A 15,381-nucleotide genomic window follows, 5' to 3' on the forward strand; every position below is an offset into this window, starting at 1 on the left:
CTTACAGTTACTTTCCTTTTCTCAAAATACTGTCTAAAGACAAAACATTTTTGTTGAGCATTTTGTAACTCTTAGCCTAGACAGGACCCCTGCCCACCACAGCCTATCGAATGCACCTTGAAAATCGACAAACATACCCATCACATACCGCCCATTGTACTCTTGTACATATCTCACCCTCTGGCATATGACATCTTCTGTTGATTTCTCTTTCCTGTGAACAAATTGGTTACAAGAAGACAACATTCTTTGCTCATATCTAGTCATTATCCTACTTATACATAGGCATCATATGTTTTAGCCAATACTGACAGCGTGGCAATCTGACGGTATGCACCGGGCTCTTCTGGTGTCTTATTGGGACTTTTAACTGTCAATCTCAATAGTGCAGTTCTTCAGGCCAGGGAAAAGGAACCCCTATCCAGACATTTATTATACAAACAGCACTGGTTTCATTTGAAATGCTCTTTTCGTAACTAGGCTCCTCCGTAGCCAGGTGGGCAGGAGGCAGTGCGTAGCACATGCTTCTCGATTAGACCGGGGTTCGAGCCCATGACCACCAAATATGGAGGATGCGGAAAGGTCAGGGAATGACCATAGCATATCCCCGGAGCAATATGGCCTTAGTTGCTAATGCTCCTTAAAAAAAAAAAAAAAAAAAAAAATAACAAATAAATAACTTTTCATAACTTTTACTTCAGTGAGGTCAAGGCCCGGCAATCGGTCATCCTTTGCCTGTGCAATCGCTTGTGAGACCTCCTCCTGCCGATACCAGTACTCAGCATTGCCTCTGACCATCTCATTGAATCTCAGTATGTTCCATCTCCAATACTGGAAATAGATCATCCAAAACCATGTTTGTGGATCCATACCATTCTACAGTGTTAATACCATCTCTATTTATTGTATAGCTTACTTCATTAAAATATACCTTTTCTGTAACTATCTTAAAAATAGAATCCCCATGAGTCTCTTGATCCCCTTTCACTCACAAACTTTCTCCAAGAATTTTCTTCAGCAGTTTTTATACTTTTCACATATTCCCTTCTTAACCTCTTATATTTAGATTTATGCACATTAGCCAAATTTAAATCACCTCAACGTCAATAGTTCTGAAATTGTTTTCTCACAGTTTTTAGTTCTTTCCTTTGAAGTTCTAAGAGACCATTCCATCAATTCACTGGTTGCCTTTGAAACTTGTTCCTCTTCGTACTACACTTAGATGAAAAAAACGATATATTTTGTAATTCTTTAACATGTTCAGCATCAGTCAATTTTTCCCAATTTACATTATCAGACTGAGCACGGAAATCTCTAAATAGGCCTACAAGGCTGGGACAATTCATATTGAACAATTAAACATTACACCAGCCGGTATTCAAATAAACAAATTAAATAAATAAAATAAAATATATAGTAGTCTGAAACTGATGTGATTTAATTTACAATAAAATACAAAAATATGAAATATATAAAATATATAAAATATGATGATAAAAGCGATAAAAACAGTTAATAAAATACCGTAACAACTGTAGCTTTTGGAGATAGCGATCTCCTTTCTCAACAGCATATTTCTGCTGTGCGGCACATCCTTAAATAGCAGATCCACGGCACTTCGTCACATGGTTCCTCGGGAGTAAGGCCAGAATTTCCCATTTATGCACTGGAACCAGAAATGGCTCGGGAGCGCACTAGCTGAAACTGTTCATCTCGCCCAAGAACCACGGTTTCAAAGAGGGGATGTAAGCGCACACCCTTGTCTCTATTAATGGAATTGCTAGCTGCCCCAATACGTAAACTCTCAAGCCATTTACGGTCCCAGAACCTCTGTGCATGATCCATGATGTAGGTGAGATGGGGCGATGACTGAAAGACCCTCTGGGGGAGCATATGAATGCAATAAAGTCCGCAAACTATGGGAAGTTTGCCGTGGCAGAACATTTCTGGGAGAAGCAACATCAAATCTCCCTGGAGGATGCTGTCATCACGGATCATGCACAGGGGTTCTGGGACCATAAATGGCTTGAGAGTTTATGTACTGGGGCAACTAGCAATTCCATTAATAGTGACAAGGGTGTACGCTTACATCCCCTCTTTGAAACCGTGGTTCTTGGGCGAGATGAACAGTTTCAGCTAGCGCGCTCCTGAGCCATTTCTGGTTCCAGTGCATAAATGGGAAATTCCGGCCTTACTCCCGAGGAACCATGTGACGATGTGCCGTGGATCTGCTATTTAAGGATGTGCTGCACAGCAGAAATATGCTGTTGAGAAAGGAGATAGCTATCTCCGAAAGCTACAGTTGTTATGGTATTTTATTAACTGTTTTTATCGCTTTTATCATCATATTTTATATATTTCATATTTTTGTATTTTATTGTAAATTAAATCACATCAGTTTTAGACTACTATATATTTTATTTTATTTCATTTAATTTCATACGCTCGTATTTTATTTTATTTTATTGTAAATAAAGTGTTTTAGTTACAGGATTGGAATTTGTTTATTTGAATACCGGCTGATGTAAAGTTTAATTGTTCAATATGAACACGGAAAGCCAGATCGAATTTTGTCTGGTTTGCAGTCCGAACCGCAAATCTTTCAGTTTCCTTCTCAGTTTCTTCTGCTACAATGCTACCAATCTCAAAAAGAATAGCATTGTGATCACTGGTCATCAAGTCTTCTATAACTCTCCAGTTATGAACTCTACTATAAATAGAGATTGTACTCATATTAAGATCTACGAAAGACTCCCCACGTATAGTTGGGTATATAGGCCGGTGTCCTGGCACATTCATCACCACCAGCCCTGAGGCAGAAAGAAAATCCTCAAGAATTTCACCTCTCTCATCAGACTCCCTACAGTCCCAGAGTGGGGATTGCGAATTTGAGTCAAGAGCAACAATCAAATTATTAGGCAAAACAACAAGGCATACCCTCTCTAATTTATTTAAATGTACTTCTATATCCTGAGAGGGTGCGCAGTATAAGGAGTCAAAATATATCACTCCAAAACTCCCAATAACCTCACAACAAACAATTCTATCATCAGAAAGATGAGTCAACTTAGTAATTACTAGTCTTACATTTCTTACTATGATTGAAGTATGTTTGAATTTTTGAAGTGTCTTACATTTCTTACTATGATTGAAGTATCTTTGGGTGTTTCCCTTCCGATATCACACGATAACTTATCGGGTATCCCCTTACACCACCCAACACCTTATAAGGTTCTTGGACTAATGCTATATCAAAATTTTTCCTTTCCATTTCGTATGCCAGTTGTGTCGCAACAGCTTTCGATCTCTGCATTTAACTGTACTACTCGTAACTCACTAGCCATAATTTATTTTCAATTTATATTGCTCCAGTGCTCTTACATACTCCTGACATTTCTTGTCAACTGTAACATGGTTCATCACCCTTCATTTTATCTTATAATTATTACAAACTGGTGTCTCATTTTTCCAAGAACATTTCCTACCTGCTTCTGCACAGTGACTACAAATAGCAGTTCTTTGAGAGTACTTAGAAATATGTCTGTAACTCAGACATTTATAGCATTGTACTACAGAATATATTACTCAGCACTTATATGCCATCCAAGAGGCAAATAATATCGCTCTTTTTCCTATGATCTTCCAGACTTTCGATTGGACTTCGAGTTAACCTTATCATTAGTTCTAGATTTATTTACTGACAAAATCTCAACATTTTCTTTAAACACTTTTTTAGAAATTCCATTATCTTTACAGTTTTTTATACACAGTTGCTCCATAAATTCTTGATTCGTGCCCTTTTCAATATCAAATAACACCATTCGAGGATGAATTGTTCTCGGAACACTGAACTTTAAATCAAATTTTTGTATCTTCTTGCAGCCCTTGATTCTGTTAATGTCATCATCATCAGCCTCCACAAGGATGTGACAATCTCTAACAGTTCTTATATTTCTAACCTTTACATCTTTCAGTAATGGCTTCACCTCCTTTAACAGTTCCCTTTTCACTTCCTCACTTGTTTTAAATCTCATTCACACCTTTTATCAAAATAATTTTAGGAGTTTTCTTTTCCTTTGGTGCTTCATGTGTAGGTGCCTCCGTAGCCAGGTGGGCAGGAGCAGCAGTGCGTAGCACACGCTTCTTGATAAGACCGGGGTTCGAGCCCATGATCATCAAATACGGATTGTGCAGAAAGGTCAGGGAATGACCACTGCATATCCTCAAAGAAATGTGGCCTTAGTTGCTAATGTTCCTAAAAAAACCAAATAACAACAGCTTCATGTATAACTTCTGCATAACTTTTCACTTCACGTGCACTTTTCTCCAATCTCTCTTTTAACAGCAAGTTCTCCGTGTATACACACGCCGACCGGGCTAGCCGAGTGGGTAAAGTACCTGCCCGGCAACCCAAAGGTCGCGGGTTCGATTCCCGCCTCGGGCTTGGATCAAAGTACTGCAAAAACCTTGGGAGGTGCAATATGGCCACAGAAGCCGATGCGCCAACAACTACCAAATCAAAAAAAATCAAAATCTCCGTGTACACGTCCATCACTTTGGTTTCTAAAATGGCCCACATTTCCAAAATTATCTTCATTGCTTCATTGTAACTCGACTGCACTTATCAAACAAAAACAAATAGGCTTTTAGACATTCTCTAATTTCCTTAACATGCTCAATTCTTTATATTTTGACCTTTTCTTCTTGCATACACCTCCAGTTTCTTTATTATAGGACTTATCTTTTTTAGCACTCTTGCTTGATCTTGCTTTCCTCTTTTTTATATTTGGAAATTTCACCACTTTTTGATTGTGTATCCTTAGGATTTTATTGTGAAGCTTGAGGCAGGCCAAAGAGAAATGATACAGAACCCTTAGGTGGTGGAGTTCTTGGAATTGTTCTGCCAGAAAACACTTCTACTTCCTCTAGATCTTGTACCTGTGGAAAAATTTCTTCATTCACTTCTTCTCCTTCATCATCTGTTACAGCTGAAGTTGCTTCGAGGAACTCTTCTTTTCTTATAGATTCTTCAGGCTCTGTGCTATCAGAACTTTCTTCAGTACTCTTTTCTGTAGTTGTATATACTAAAATTTAAAGTATTTACAATTGAAAACTCAATCTCAAAACAGTGAGAAACAGCTAAACTATTTACAAAATATACAAATTGGAAACTTGAAACTGGGATAAAGAGCCCCAAAATATGGTGCACTCTGAATGGACCTAAAATGCTGTGAAAACCGATCAGCAACAATTTGAAATCCGTCTTGCTCAAGGGTCCCAGAGGAAGCCTTCAATTAAATTTGGCGAAGGCACAGAATGCTCTCAAAAACCTCAGGAGGGAATAAATAGCCTCCCTCCTTAATTTGAAAAATTTTAACAGAACAGAACAAGCTCCTTGGCCCCTCTACACCAACCCTCACTTTCGCTAGGTAAAGGGTTCCCCCTACCTGCCCACCCGGGATCACAAGGAGGTATGAGTAGTGGCGCAGGCTTGCCAGCCCTAGGCAAAAGGAAGACAGAAAAATCACTCTAGAAATAGCACTCTCACACACTAGCAAGAAAATACTTCCTATTGCCCCTAGGACATGGACTTTAGTAGGACTGATTGTGCATTGAATAAGAAGAAGAAGAAGAAGATTACAAAGGGTGGAAATAGATATGACAAGACAAAACCTTCATTGAGCTAATCAAATTAAACAGTACCCTGAATCCTGGAAATCAAATATATGGTCAAACAGGTATAAAGTAATCCTCGCATGACTGTGAGTTGAACTTGCTTGACTCACTCCGATCTACTCAAATCAGAAGTGCCTCCCACAGTGCATGACTTGCCGTGCCTCTTTTTCAGCATCTAGTTCTTGATTGTCTTCTTTTCATAAGAGAATATTGAACAGCACTCCCATTTACACATATTTCATAACACATCCACATTACAGCTAATATTAGGTGATGGGCCCTGTGGAGCTATTTTTATTTACGTAATTGTTAAATCTCTATATTGTTGTTGAACACACAAAAGGAAATCACAGAGCATCTTAGAAAGTCACCACTGGACATACATTGCTGAGGTTATTCTTGACTATAATGTGTATCAGTATTTTTGTTGTATGATTGGTGAAGTATAGCTCCAAAAGCTCTTCTGCCTTTTAATCTATAAATAACAACAAAAACTCACAGCTCCAGGAAGCTTGCAGGTATTATGCATAAGATGGATAAAGATCATTTGTCTGGTGATGGTTTGGTAGTTTCCCTGATCTGTGGTTCTTAAAAATTCTCTGATCAGTTACAATGATGTTCAGCTTATGGCATTTAGGGCACATGCAGTTCTTGTTAGTTGTGTGCCACCCAATGTGAAAAAAAAAAAAAATAAATAATAATAATAATAAAAAAATGAATAATCAGAAATGAAGCTAAACACTTATAGGTTAAATTTTATTTTTATTGTCAGAAATTATGGCTTGAGTTTTAATGTCATAATAATTAATTTAGCACAGTTAAGTAAGGATATTAATAAACTTATGATATTGATTCTGTAAGGATGAACATTTATTTATTAACCTAAATTAAATTAATTTTATAAATGTAAAATAATTTATTTTTTATTTTTACACAAACTTATTAGTATTAGCAATGGCCATATGGTGCAAAGAAGCCTATGGCTTATGCTGCATCAGCCAAAAAAAAAAAATAAAAAAAAAAAATAAGAAGAACATTTTTTAAAAAAGTAATAATTAATTAATAAGAGAAAAGGAAATAGACAACCTATGCATTTCCCTCCTCCCGTAGGTCAGAATCCAGCTGACCTTTGAATTTCCCCAAACTGTTAGCATCTATCACCCATGTAGGTAACTTATTCCAGTAATTTATAACTGGCTGGCTAAAATAAAACTTCCTGCAATCCATTCTAAACATGTCCCCCCCCCCCCCCGTAACTTGAAATTATAGCCTCTAGTTCTAGAATCATTTATAGCAATGAAAATTTTTTCCTCATTCATTTACTTATGCTTCTCAGAGCCTTAAACACCACAATTAAGTCTCCTCTAAGGTGCCTAGCTTCAAAGCTCTGCAACCCACATATTCGAAGTCGTTCCTCATATGGACACCCTTTTGCCGATCTCACCAGGCGAGTTACCCTTCTTTGGACCCTTTCAACAAGCAAATGTTTTTCTTTAGGTGTGGTCTCCATACTTGAACACAGTATTCCAAGTGTGGTCTAACAATAGCCTTATGTAATGGGATTATGACAACCTTATCTCTACTAGCGATTGTTCAATAAATCATTTATAGGACACTATGGGCCTTCCTTGCAACTGTCTACAATGCTCAGAGAACTTCATGTCTGACCACCCAAGTCCCTTTCCTCCACTGCCTGCAGTACTCCATTTCCTCCACTATGTAATATAAAATTCCATTACATACCATATTTTAAGCTGTATAAGATAGATTATGATTTACCAAAGATTATTTAAGAAAAAAATAACTTTTTTGAGGTTATGATTTATTTTATTATGCATATGAAAAAAAAATCTTTAATTTTATAATATCATACATATGAACGCAAAATATTGTAATGTTCTCAAAATTCATATACAAAATTATTCTATTTCATCTTTAAAGAATATCATCCCTTTAGGATGAACACAAACAAAAATACTTGATAGAATTTTTTCCTCTGGCAAAGTTTTTCTCTTGAATACGAGGAGAGGTGGAAGTTTTATTCACTCAGCACAATAAGCCAATGGGTCAAAAAAAGATAAAAAAGCAAGTTATTATTAATTTCAAAACCCAGAACTGTCATTCTAATCAAACAGAATATCATCTTTTGTGCTGTCCAAGGCATTACTGGTGCCACATTTCTTAAATGACTTCACAACTGTCTTAGTCTTTACTGCATCCCAAGAATTTTTTACTCATTGATACGCCTAAGAAATTGTTGGTCTCTTGATATCACCGGTATCCATTAAGTTGTGTTGTAGTACCTGTGTCTTCATCCATTTAGTCCATTCTTTTTCATGAAAGCTTTAAAAGGCTTGTTAATAGAAACATTCAGTGGTGGTAGTTGGTCAGTTAGTATACCTTGGAGGCGCCTCCGTAGCCAGGTGGGAAGGAGCAGCAGTATGTAGTACACGCTTCTTGATTAGACCGTGGTTCGAGCCCGTCACCACCAAATACGGAAGATGTGGAAAGGTCAAGGAATGACCACCGCATATCCCGGAGCAATATGGCCTTAGTTGCTAATGCTCCTAAAAACCAAAAATAACAAAAAATAACAGTATACCTTGGAATTACAGCAAGCTGTGTTTTTAACTTTTCCAACCTCCTATTTGTGGCATCTGTTTAATGTGCACAGAATTGATCCCATACTAGTAGGGCCGGGTTCTTGAGAAGGGGACCAGGATGCAGTGACCACACTTTTTACAGCCATTGTTTGACTCCATCATCATCCGTGTGCCCTTTAAGATGAACACGGAAAAAATACCTGGTGGAATTTTTTTCCTTTGGCAGAGTTTTTTCTCTTGAATACGAGAAGAGGTGGAAGTTTCGTTCCCTCAGCACAATAAGCCAAAACAGCACTATACCATGTGTCTTTTCATAGCCTGATGTAGTAGTAGTAGTAGTTGTGATGCAAGTAAGCAAGCTTATATAGCAGCAGCCAAAAAAAACCATTTCACACGTCTAATCCCTCTAAACATTTGTCCATTTCCTCCTTGAATTTATTTAAGCTATCAACTTTCACAACGATAGATGGAAGTTTGTTCCAGCAATCAACTACCCACTGGCTAAAGCCAAATTTCTGCACATCTATTCTATAACTGTCTTTCCTCAGTTTGAATTTATGCCCCCTCAGGTTCGTAATCTGAGCAAGAGGAAGAATCCCATCAGAGACTGCTCAACCAATTCAAGGCCTTATACACCTCAATCAGATCACCTTGCAGGTGCCTAGTCTCCAGATGGTGCAATTTACAGAACTTAAGACTTTTTTGGTAAGACCACCCTTTTGTTGCCCTTCTCTGTAATAGAAGGACGAGTCCAATTCTGCATCCTTCCTAAAATGAGGCCTCCAGACCTGTGCGCAATACTCAAGGCGTGGCCTGACCATCGCCATATACAAAGGGATAATCCCTACTAGCAAAATTCCTGTATATCATTGACAATACCGTATGACCTGCTCTGGCAGCCTGTCTGCACTAATCAGAAAATTTCATATCTCACTGCACAATTACTCCCAGGTCTTTTTAATTTTCTACCACCCTAAGTGTAGTACCATAGAGTTGGTACGTTTCTCTGGGGTTACTTCTACCCATATGCAGTAGTTTCCATTTGTCAGTGTTAAACTTCAGTTGTCACTTCTCAGCCCATCTGCCCAATTTTCTAGATCCTGTTGCAGTAGCACACTGCCATAACTTCATTAACAACCCTGCCAACCTTTGTATCATCTGCAAACTTTGACATTAAGCCTGATATACCTTCATCAGGCTTAATGTCAAATGTCATCCAATGTTTTGTATATTTATCATTGATAAATATACAAAACAACAGTTGGGCCAACACCGAACCCTGGGGGACTCGATCAATAACATTAGTCCACAAAGAGCGGTGTCCATTGATTACTACTCTCTGTCTTCTCCCACTCCACCACCCTTTTATCCATTGTAGCAACTTTCTGTTAATACAATACTGCTCCAATTTGTACAGTCATCTTCCATGCACAACAGTGCATGGAAGAAGACTGTACAAATCCTAAAATCCAAATATATGATATCAAAATTAATTTTTGCATCCAGTTCATTTATAACCACATCATAGTATCCAATCAGATTTGTCAGACTAGACTTTCCCTTAACAAACTCATGCTGTGTCTGAATTATTACTGCTGTCTTGCCTAGATGATCATGCAATGCATCTTTAACCAGTGATTCCATTATTTTCTTTAGAACAGAAGTTAAACTAACTGATCTGTAATTATTCATATCACTCTTAGATCCCCCTTTGTGAATTGGAGATACATTTGCACATCTCCAGTCCATGGGGATTCCCCACCCCCCAAGTCCAAGAATTCTCTTATAATTATGGCTAAGGGTTTGCTTACTTCCTTTGACACCTCCTTCAATATAACTGGATAGATCCCGTCTACCCCATGTGCCTTTCGTATGTTTAACTTCAACAATTTCTCCTCCACTTTGCCCTCAGTTATTACAAAATCATTAAGCACCCTATTACAGTTTGATAAACTTCTGGCATTTTCCTCCCTTAATAGCTCCTCGTGTGAATGTAGATGCAAAATACTCATTCAGATTATCAGCTATCTGAGCAGGATCATCAACAGCCGAACCATCGATATCAAGTGGACCAATCTGATTTATCTTCTTCCTTTTAGAGTTTATATAACCAAAGAAATCCTTTCTGTTTTTCTTAGCATCCTTTGCCAAATATTTCTCGTAATCTTCCTTTGCTTGCCTAACTTCCTTTGTATCTTGACTACAGCCTAGCTTATATCTATCGTAGGCTTCTGTGTTGCCTAATATTTTGTATGTATCACATGCATTTTCCTTCTCTGCCACATCTCATTAGTTCATCTGACATCTATTTAGGCCTAAACCTTGAACAGTATTTTTAATCGGTAAAGCTACTAGGCTTTTAATGAAAAGCCTAGTAGCTTTCATGATTACTTCATTGAATGCTTCCCATTTAGAATTTACTGCTGGTAACATGATCAGTTGGTCCCACTGTATATAATTTAAATTCTCAGGCAGTTGTCTGAGACCACTGCAGTTATCTTTACGGAAGCAAAACTCGTTCCTTTACTCCTGATGGTAGTAATATCTTTAATTAAATGCCGGAAGAATCACTTCTGATAATCAGATCTAGGGTATTACTTCCTCTAGTTGTCTCTTGAATGTGCTCCTGTAGAAAATAATCCTCCAATAAATCCACAAAAGTCTTGCTAGTGTGCGAGTGACCAAATTACAAGTTCAAGTGAATATCTCGGAAGTTAAAATCCTCCTTTATTAGTCAATCTGATTTTCTGGCCCACTCTATTTCTATATACAGGTGTTCATTGTACTCATCAGAGTTATTAGGCCTATAATACACTGCTACTCTTATTTTTGCTTTCCCAGTGCTTATATCACACCAAACTGACTCAACATTGCACTGACCATCTATGTCAACTGGATGCTCCTCCTTAGATTTTGTCTTCACAGTTACTGATGTTGTACCTTTAACATCCACTCTTCTGTTTGAGCATATTCAAATGTTAAAGGAGACTAGTTCAAAGCAGAACCATCCCAAATAGCTAGGAAAAAAGATTATTAGTTTAATTCCCAATGTCTTATCTCATAAAAAAAAAAAAAAAAACCCTATAAACAATAGTAGTTATAAAAACTTTGTATAAGGGCAACAGTGCGAAAAATTAGTTAAATTTTTTTTAATTAAAAAAAAAACCCTTTAAAAACGAAGTAATTGCATCATTTATGAGGCCGTTTTAATATTTGAAGTAGGCTTATCCCCCCTCCCTTTCATATCTGTTTAATGCAAAAAGCTGTTATGATATCTATTTATTTGGTTTATAAATTGAGTGTTTTACAAATTTGAATTGCTAATACTTTTTTACAGTGGAAATATTTCATCAGCAGTTCAACTTGATCCTGCATATTTCTATAAGAATTCATCATATCCTTTTGGAATTGATCCAGTAAGTACTATTATACTTTTTTTTCGTGGGGGGAAGGTGGATACATGGGAAGGGGAGAGAGAGAGAGAGAGAGAGAGAGAGAGAGAGAGAGAGAGAGAGAGAGAGAGAGAGAGAGAGAGAGATGCTATTTAATTGTTGTGATGAAAATTTTTTACTTTTTCATTTTAATAATTTTTTGGATGATTTTTTTTTGTTAATTTTTTTAGGTTAAAATCCTAAAAAATTTTTTTTAGGTTAAAATCCCATGGTTCTAAATTAAGTTTAAGTCAGATTAGCTGTACATATTAAAACTCATTCATACTGTGAAATATATGCTGTGGCGCCAACTTTATTGTCTCACGTGCACATGTGCCAATAGCTCCCCCAGGCAGTTAGTGGCGAAGTACAATAGTGTTCAGAACTTTGTATAAGGGCAACAGTATTCTTAATTCCATCCTGACAAGACAACGTGATAACTTTTCATTTCACAATATGCCGACGGGGCTAGCCAGGTGGGTAAAGTGCCTGCCTGGCAACCCAAAGGTCGCGGGTTCGATTCCCGCCTCGGGCTTGGATCAATGTACTGCAAAAACCTTGGGAGGTGCATTATGGCCACAGAAGCCTATGCGCCAACAACTACCAAAAAAAAAAAAAAAATTTCACAATATATTTGCATCTTGGCTAGAAATCACTGCCAATAACATGCATTCTGTTTGCCAGCATATTTTGTTCCATTTGGCAAATGATTTCACTGGTTTTGAATTGCAAGTTCAGACAATTGCCAAAGACATTGTGAAGATTGGAAAAGACTTGGGATTCGAAACTTTGGAAACTGCACTGACTCACATGTAAATGACTTAGATGATGCAACTCTTCTTGAAATTGATGAGCAAATTGCACATGAAGAAGAGGAAAACAATTCTGAAGTGGCACCAAAAGAATTTTCAACAGAAGAATTGGAGAAAATGTTTCAGAGGGGTTTACGTGGCCTGTGAGGCGATTATGAATGAAGATCTGAACGTTGAACATAGCATCAAGATACAGCAAATTTTACAAGATAGGATTTGATGCTACAAAGACTTGTACGCTGAGAAAAAGAAGAGATGACTTCACCAGACTTCATTATTAAAATACCTAAATAAACAATAAAGCTTTTTTCTCATCTCTCATGATGTGTTACCTTTTCATTAATAAAATTTTTGCAATATTCTTTTATTTCAAATCCTTTTAATTGAAATCAAGTGCAAATTGTTTATAGATTTATTATAATTTGTTTATATACTGTTTCTCTGATATGCATTCAGTTAAAACCCCTTATAATTATACCTTAATCAGCACGGTTTCACGTAACACAGAACAGTTTCGGTACCAATTATCAGTGCTATGTGGGTTATTTCTGTACTTGGATTTTAATTTACCATTAAAAAAAAAAATGCAGCAGAAATCAAAATCACATTATTTATTTACATCATTATTATTAATAGTGGCAAATGATTCAAGGAAGCAAGCTTATTTATCAGCAGCAACACACACACACACACACACACACACACACACACACACACACACACACACACACACACACACACACACACACCTACCTACCTATACTTTCTTTCTAACAATTTACCTGACCTTTCCTCTTAAATTTATTCAAACTATCACTTCCAGAACACCACAAGTTTTCACAATTCCTGAAAAACAGTTTTACTTCACTTTGCATTTATGGCCACTTATGTGTGTTGTCTGAGAAAAAGGAAGGATGCCATCAGGATTTAGTTTACTCAATCCAATAACACTTTAAACATTAAAGAGGGTGCTGACTCTCTTTAAAAATTACAGCTGTGAATTACAGGCTCCGAAAAAGCGATGTGTTTGCCATTTTATTTACCTAATTGTTATTTTATATTGAACTTTATAAGTAGCCATATAGTTCTAGATACGCTGGTTATTTTTAATTTAGATAAAGAGTTTTTGTAGATTACTACTTAATATACGTAAAACCGCTGTTTCGTTCAAATCTTGCAGCCATTGTTTTTGTATAGAGTGGTAGGTAATTCAAATTTTTAATTGTGGTAACTAGGTTGCTCTAACGTAAAATTATATAGCATAATTTGCATACCTGCATTTAGTATTCTATTAGATAGTGTAGTATTGACAATTGATTAATTAAATTTATTGATCTTATTAATTTAAAATATCATGCCCCAGACTGGAGCAGAAAACCAACTGGCACAAAGTGGCAGGAGTGCTGTGACTCGGGTGAGAACTGAGGGGTGGGGGCAATTCTCCAACGCATCACAGCCTAAAAAAAAGTGCAACTTGTGAAATGTTTGCCGAACTCTCTGGAATGGAACATGATCTAGCCAAGCAGGATGTCTTTATGTGTACCAGGTGCAGAGTGTCTAGAAATTAGGCGTCAGCCCAGCGTTCTGATGGGCATCTACGAGAGCTTGAGGTGTAGGGTAGATGCTCTCGAAGAAATTAATATGAGGGGCCCGTCAAGCTCAGCTGCTCAACTCATTGTCAGAGCTCACTCCTGGGCATCAGGCAACACAGCGGCAACCTCCAAGGCAGAATGCGCTGGTCACACAGGAGTTAGTTATCGTCGGTGACTCTGTTGTCAGGGAGATGGGGAATATATTGTGTAAAAAGGATAGATGGAATAGGACCAGGGTATGTCTGCCAGTTGCAAAAGTTGATGACGTTGTAAAGCATATATCATCTTTTAAGGGCACAAAGGTTGATATTGTTGTACACGTTGGCACCAATGACATTAAGAGTAGGAGATCTACAGATTTACTTACAAGTACAGGTCAATGTTGCAAAAAGTTGTGAATTAGGGTTAAATTTGAAAGTGTATGCAATTCTGCCCAGACACGATAAGAGGGAGTACATGATGAGAGCTTTGTCAATCAATTCGGCCCTAGAGAAAATCTGCAAGGCTCAAGGGGTAATATTTTTTTCAGCCTAGTCTGTGTTTGTTAACAGGAGAGACTGCTTCTACAGGGATGGGATACACTTAAATAGAATATTTGCTAATGCTATCGAGGCAGTGTTAGGTGGGTCGGAAAACTGCTAGCTTGGGGGGGGGGGATTCACAGACTAAAAGGTTAAAAGTAGCTGCAGGCAGAGGTGAAGGTGATTCTTGCACTACTTCTATTAGAATAAGCAGCGGCGTAGAGTGAGGGGTGTTGGGGGTTTCAGGGACCGATGGCAGTCATCGTGAAACAGGTGGGTGTATGGGATGTGTTAGGGTAACTAATAATAAGAATAGGTACATGTATACTTGCATGTATACCAATGCTAGAAGTATAGTAAATAAATTTGATGAATTTGAAGTGTTGGTAAAGACATCAAAGGCAGATATTGTTAGACATGGTGTCACACAGATATAAAGAATGTAGAACCGGAATTTGGGGAGTACGATGTGTACAGAAAGGATAGTCAGGATAGGAAGGGAGGAGGTTTATGCTCTTAATTAAGAAAAACATAAAATCAAAAGAAGTGTATCCAGTTGATATAGATGAACAGTGCACTGTTGAGTCAGTTTGGTGTGACATAAGCACTGTGAAAGCAAAAATAAGAATAGGAGTGTGTTATAGGCCTAATGACTCGAATGAATACAATGAACAATTGTACAGAGAAATAGAGTGGGCTAGTAAATCAGAATGTCTTATAATGGGGGATTTTAACTTCCCAGATAT

At 37.4% G+C, this 15,381-nt stretch overlaps 1 protein-coding gene across 2 annotated transcripts in view; it reads left to right on the plus strand.

Annotated features, from left to right (window-relative positions):
* LOC150075071 (V-type proton ATPase 116 kDa subunit a 1-like) overlaps positions 1 to 15,381 on the plus strand; it is a 431,757-nt gene that overhangs the window by 217,829 nt on the left and 198,547 nt on the right. For both annotated transcript variants that reach the window (XM_090389279.1, XM_090389280.1), the window contains exon 13: positions 11,617 to 11,695. In XM_090389279.1, the coding sequence (XP_090245405.1) occupies positions 11,617 to 11,695 (79 nt within the window). The remainder of the gene's footprint in view (positions 1 to 11,616; positions 11,696 to 15,381) is intronic.

The sequence above is a fragment of the Mastigoproctus giganteus genome, chromosome 14 (genome assembly GCF_048544385.1).
Source record: "Mastigoproctus giganteus isolate SK-2022 chromosome 14, ASM4854438v1, whole genome shotgun sequence".
Classification (NCBI taxonomy): Eukaryota; Metazoa; Arthropoda; class Arachnida; order Uropygi; family Thelyphonidae; genus Mastigoproctus; species Mastigoproctus giganteus.